This window comes from Staurois parvus, unplaced genomic scaffold (genome assembly GCF_062004578.1).
Source record: "Staurois parvus isolate SC_StPar_1 unplaced genomic scaffold, SC_StPar_1.0 ptg000438l, whole genome shotgun sequence".
Taxonomy (NCBI): Eukaryota; Metazoa; Chordata; class Amphibia; order Anura; family Ranidae; genus Staurois; species Staurois parvus.
Genome location: NW_028318234.1, coordinates 108,045 through 114,728, shown reverse-complemented (window position 1 = coordinate 114,728; position 6,684 = coordinate 108,045). Strand labels below are relative to the sequence as shown.

Sequence of the window (6,684 nt, the reverse complement as noted above, 5' to 3'; positions counted from 1 at the left end):
GTGCACCAGACCTGGGGAGACTGACAGTTGTTTTGTGTTTCTTCCATTTGAGAATGTTTGCACCAACTGTTGTCACCTTCTCACCAAGCTACTTGGCAATAGTTTTGTAGCCCAGTCCAGCCTTGTGTAGGTCTACAATCTTGTCCTGACATCCTTGGACAGCTCTTTGCCATGGTGGAGAGTTTGGAATCTGATTGTTTGATTGCTCCTGTGGACAGGTGTCTTTTATACAGGTAACACAATGAGATAAGCAGCACTCCCTTTAAGAGACTGCTTCTAATCTCAGCTTGTTACCTGTATGAAAGACACCTGGTAGCCAGAAATCCTGCTGAATGATAGGTGATCAAATACTTCTGCACTGATTTGCATGTTCATGAGGGAAATAAATTTGTTAGACATGTATTTCCGTTGAATTTTTTGTTGCTATTCTGTCTCTCAGTGTTACAATACACCCACCATAAGATTTTTAGACAGATCATTTCTTTGCGAGTGGGCAAACATTCAAAATCAGCAGGGGATCAAATACTTATTTCCTTCACTTCTCTCTCTCTCGTAACGTAAAAAGCAAAACTAATGAAGCGGCTGCCACGAATGTCATTTAACTGCTTTTTTTCCCCTTTGAGTTCAGCTATAAAATGCTCTAAGGGTCATGAAGAGGCATCATCAAAAGGGTTTTGGAGGGGGGTTTGTGTCAAATTATAAAGACATATAAATCAAAGCTAATCCAACCTGGGCCTACACATCTCCAAATCCGAACATTGTCTGCATTTCTTTTTTAATGTATATGACTTGTTCTGTATTGTAAAATATGAGTGACTCATCGACTTATTCATCCATTTGAACACTGCTGATATGATCTAGCAGCTAGAGGAAGAATTACGCCCTCCACCTGTAGTAATACCAATATTAAAGCGACTGATGGAACTGCCGCTTTGATGCCGAAATCTGCTCTCCATAAGCCAGAAGTTCTGCACTGAAAGTCACAGAGACCGATAAGCTGCAAATTTATCTCTTGAACTTTGGTGCCGCAAGTAACAAATCAACCAGGGCCAGTTATGAGGACAAGAACTGTAAAAATGCACTGGAGCATAGATGACACAGGCTTTTCCAGGTTTCAAAGTCTGTGATTTTGTTCTATATAAATAGTTTTGACTAATAGATTTGCTGAATTTATATAATAGAGTATAAGGACTATACAGTACATGGACTGCTTACCAGTGACCCATTTCTACCACTCTAGAATTTATGAAATAATGACTTAAATTATTAACCACTTGCCCTCCAGAAGATTTACCCCCCTTCCTGATCAGGCCATTTTTTGCTATACGGCGCTGCGTTACTTTAACTGACAATTGCGTAGTCATGCAATAGTATACATAAATTAAATTTATGCACTTTTTTCCCCACAAATAGAGCTTTCTTTAAGTTGTATTTGATTACCCCTGCGTTTATTTTTTGCACGGTAAACAAAAAACACCAACAATTTTGAAAAAAAAAAAAAAAAAAAAACAAACAAAGAAAAACAAAACAAAAAAAAAACCACATTTTTACTTTTTGCTATAAAACATATCCCATAAAAAATGGAAAAATAAAAAAAATCTAAATTTCTTCATAAAATTTAGGCCAAAATGTATTCTGCTACAAAAAAAACCCCAATACATGTAAATTAATTGGTTTACGTGAAAGTTATAGCGTCTACAATAGGCGGTATATATTATTATTATACAGTATTTATATAGCGCCAAAGGGTATGCTCAGCGCTGTACAGTACAGGGGGGACAGAACATGAGACAAGACAGTAACAATACAATACACGAGGGGTTCGAGGGCCCTGCTCTTTTGAGCTTACAATCTAGGAGGGAGGGGAAGGTGGTACAGGAGGAAATGGCTGTGGGGGATGGAGTGGTGGGAGGAGTGGAGGAGGTTAGTTGTTAGGTGAGGTCAGGTTGGTGTAGGCTTCCCTGAAGAGGAGTGTTTTCAGGGAGCGCCTGAAGGTGAGGAGGGTAGGTGACAGTCTGATGGATTGGGGTAGGGAGTTCCAGAGGATGGGGGAAGTCCTAGAGAAGTACTGCAATCGGGCGTGGGAGGAGGAGACCAGGGAGCTAGAGAGTAGGAGGTCCTGTGAGGAGCGGAGGGCATGGGTAGGGTAGTATTTGGGTATCAGGTTGGTTATGTAGTTTGGGGCGGCATTGTGAATGGCTTTGTAGGTCAGAGTTAGCAGTTTGAATTTGATACGTTGGGCAATCGGGAGCCAATGAAGGGATTGGCAGAGGGGGCAGGCAGATGTGGAGCGGTTGGTGAGGTGGATGAGTCTAGCCGCTGAGTTTAGGATCGACTGGAGTGGGGATAGCATTCTAGCATTCGTTTGGGTAGGCCAGTGGGAAGGGAATTGCAATAGTCCAGAGATAATGAGGGAGTGTACGAGTTGTTTGGTGGTGTCTGGGGTGAGGAATGTGCGTATCTTGGAGATGTTGCGGAGGTGGAGCCTGCAAGATCTAGATAGCAGTTGGATGTGGGGTAGGAAGGAGAGGTGGGAGTCCAGGGTGACACCCAGAACTTTGGCGTGTGGGGTGGGAGAGATGGTGGCATTGTTAGTGATGGAGAGGATGGGGGGGAGGCCAGGAGCTCGGTTTTGGATAGTTTAAGTTTGAGGAAATGGAGCGACATCCAGTCTGATATGTCGTTTAGGAGGTGGGCGATGCGGGCGGAGAGTGAGGGGGTGAGGTGGGGGGTGGAGAGGTAAACTTGGGTGTCGTCGGCATAGAGGTGGTAATTGAAGCCGTGGGAGTGAATACGTTTGCCAAGGGAGGAGGTATAGATGGAGAAGAGGAGGGGCCCGAGGACAGAGCCTTGGGGGACCCCAACAGGGAGGGGGAGGTGGCAGTGTTGTAGGTGACGCTGAAGGAGCGTTGGGAAAGGTAGGAGGAGAACCAGGAGAGAGCAGCATCCCTGATGCCAAGGGAGTGCAGTTTGGCAAGGAGGAGAGGGTGGTCAACAGTGTCGAAGGCCGCGGAGCAGGAAGATAGAATAGTGGCCATTGGCTTTGGCGGTTATACAAGGAATTTAACATTATTATAGTAGTATTGGGGGCGATCAGCGACTTATAACGGGAATGCGGGTGTTTCTAATTCTATAAAATTCCAGAGTCTCCTGAGTAGGAACACATATAGCAATGGATCAAGGGCAAGTGTGCCTAGAGGGAGCCCATTCCTCCTTAAAAGGCACAGTGGATGCCTGTGACTAAGGAGATTGAAATTTATAGAGAAGCCTTGACATGGGCACTGCAGCTTATGCATATATTTGCAAAATGTGTGCAAACAAAACCCTCCATTTTAATGATTGTTAGGGCAAATTGGTTGTTTTGCAGGCTGGCTGGCAAGTGTGCCATGAAATCTTCTGTTTGTGACAAGCGTTGCAATTCAATGTGCACCTTACTACAAAGGCTAGTTAGAATCATCATCATGACAGAACGAGGAGAGGGAAAATCTTCCAATGATGACAAAATGATAAAGTGACATCTGACTTGAGATAAAAATTCCCCTCACTTTTGGGAAATTCGCTTTTAATGTTGCATCTCCAAATTCAGGACATGAAGGGAAATCTCTCCAGTAGAACACAGACAGCAAAAAAATAACGTGACAGGAACTTTGACACTTCCCTACCCGGATCATGATTTAACCACTGGCCCTCCAGAGGATTTACCCCCCTTCCTGGCCAGGCCATTTTTCACGATAAGGCCCTGTGTTACTTTAACTGACAATTGCGTGGTCTTGCAACACTGTACCCAAATGAAATTGATGTCCTTTTCCCCCCACAAATGGAGCCCTCTTTCGGTGGTATTTGATCGCCTGTGCAGATTTTATTTTTTGCGCAATTAAAAAAAAAAAAAACAAAAAACAAATATTTTTGCCTTTTTACTATTAAAACTTGTCCAGTAAAAAAAAAAAAAAAAAAATTAAACAGCCAAATTTCGTCATAAATTTAGGCCAAAATGTATTCTGCTACATGTCTTTGTGAACAAAAAAAAAAACACAAAAAAAAACAAACACGTGTAAATTAATTGGTTACATGAGCATTATAGCGTCTACAAATGACGAATATATACATATATATATACACATACATACATACATATATATATATATATATATATATATATATATATATATATATATATATATATATATACACACATATACATACACACACACACAAATTTTTTTTTTCCTAGTAATGGCAGCGATCAGCAGCAGCCATTCTGACACTGGGGGGAAACTGACTGTCACTGACACGAATACAGTGATCATTGCTAATAAAATGCACTACATTGATCAGTGTTAATAAAAAGCACTGACACTGTACTAATGGCACTGGGCAGAAAGGGGTTAACATGAGGGGTGATCAAAGGGTTAACTGTGTGCCGTTTTACTGTGTGCTGTGTGTGTCTTTCACTGTCAACACATTGCTTTGTATTGCTCTTCTTCGCAGACTAATACAAAGCAATGAGCAAGAGTTGACAGGTGAGAGATGTGTATTGTTTACACACAGGTGTCTCCCCTGTCAGTGATACTCGGCGATTGCCAGGTGCTGGCAGGGAATCACCGGCTGGGACCCGGTGATCGACAGCTGAGGCCACCAATGGCAGCACGTGTAGGGCACACGCGCCCCCTACCCGGAAATGCAAAATCATATATATACTGTAGACGTGATTTTTCACAGTCCTGCCACCCTGTAGCAGTATTTCTGCTATAGGGCAGCAGGAAAACGGTTAAAAAAAAAAAAAAAAAAAAAAAAACATTTTTTTTTTTTTTGGCTGAACACGTTACGGTGACTGAAATAAAAAAAAAACACAACACTAATTATGCCCCTAGCACAGTGTTCTCCAAACTGCGGCCCAGGAGCCGGATGTGGCCCTTTGCCCACCTTTATCTGGCCCTTGGGGCATTACTCCACCAATGACAGAGAACCAATTACCCTACTAACATCATCAATGGGGCAGTATTCTTCTTGTTGATAACAATGGGGAGCTTTTCCTACCATTAAAACCAATAATGGCACTGATGCCAGGCATTTTCTACTCCCACTGGCCACTGTCCGGCCCCCTTAAAGCCTGAAGTACAGTAAACTGCCCTTTGCTTAGAAAGTTTGGAGACCCCTTACCTAGCAGATAGATTCCTCCAATTTCTAACCTGCACTAGAAAATGAAAATAATGCTATGCTTTTGACATTACTTTGCAGTGATGTATAACCATCTAAAAGAAAAAACATTTGATGGAATGGTTTTTATTAAGAAAAGAGACCGCAAACCTTCACTCCCATCATTAGAGGCACACTGTCACCTAGTCCAGGCTTCCATTTGCAGTATGACAGTCACAATTTATGTCGGACCACTGCCAGCAGTACACAGTATAAATATCCTCCGATATCCTAAGTCATGTGCAGCAGATTTTACTTTCTGGAGGAAAGCAGTATGTCAATGTCTTTTATGGCCTTTGATGTCTTTTCCAAAATAGAATGTATATTCATGTCACCCATTGTCTGCTGCAGGCTGTCATCACTGCCGTGCTGGTTGTGGAGTTTCACATCAGCTCCGTGGCGCTCTGTACTCCCATTCTCCAGAAGAACTAGACACCGGATGGTTAAGGATGTAAACCAGAAAGTACAGTTTTTGCTTTTTAAGTAAAAGTAATCTATTTAAAAAGCAGGTCAAATGCTTCTACCTATTTTCAATGTAATGGAAATGTAGCTAATATGTACCACCTCTCATAGCCTCAACATAGCTACACTTCTATATTCACTCCCCACCAAGACAGTATGCTGATTCACAGCACAGATTATCACAAATATAGGACAGTGCTACTAAACTGTGTCAAAAACAAAAGTAATGTGAATAACTAAAACGTGTATATACTCCATTAATAAGTGATATGCATAAATCAATATAACCATAAATCTCCAAAGTCATCCAAAAAACACCATGGGGGAGATTCACCAAGACTGGAGCACTCAGAATTTGGAGCAACTGTGCATGGTAGCCCTATAGCTTCTAACTTCAGCTTGTTCAAGTAAGATTTGGCAAAATCTGGAAGCCGATTGGTTTATATGCAGAGCTGCACCAGATCTTGCACTAATTGCAGTAAGTAAGCCCCAAGTGATATTTTTCAAACTACATAAATTCATTCAAGTGTCCAGCACAAGAAAACTGCATCAAACAAAGTGTCCTGTGCTTCAAAAGGGTGCACAAATCTTCATCCAGGGTGCTCACACCCCCTGTGTATCCACCACCTTCCAATCTAAACTCACCAGGAGGTACGTTTTCCCTGATAAGCAGACCCAGGGCCATCTGTAGTACACCTTCCCAATGTCCTGCTCCACAGGCTAAACATGTACGGCAAGTGTTCCCAATTACAACATAACCGCTGCCAACCAGACCACAGTGATCCCTGCTTCTGTGCTCAGTACTCTACAAACAGTTCTGTTCTCTGACATGGTTTGCACTCACACTGAAGCAAACTGTTCCAGACCACAAATGAACTGTGCATGGGATGACCTCTTTCAAGTGGTCCTGGAATTGGTGCATTTAACTGTTGAAAGGCATGGTTTGGAGCACTCACTACCAGGGTGGATTTGATTTAAATCAAACTGATTTAAATCACTAGTCAGTAAGGCTTGATTTAAATCCTA

The 6,684-nt window shown here is 42.3% G+C and overlaps 1 protein-coding gene across 1 annotated transcript in view; it reads right to left on the bottom strand.

Annotated features, from left to right (window-relative positions):
• Positions 1 to 5,267: 5,267 nt before the first annotated feature.
• Positions 5,268 to 6,684, bottom strand: part of CUNH5orf34 (chromosome unknown C5orf34 homolog) — a 58,877-nt gene continuing 57,460 nt past the window's right edge. The window contains exon 12 of the mRNA XM_089687795.1: positions 5,268 to 5,624. Within this exon, the coding sequence (XP_089543921.1) occupies positions 5,449 to 5,624 (176 nt within the window). The 3' untranslated portion in view covers positions 5,268 to 5,448. The remainder of the gene's footprint in view (positions 5,625 to 6,684) is intronic.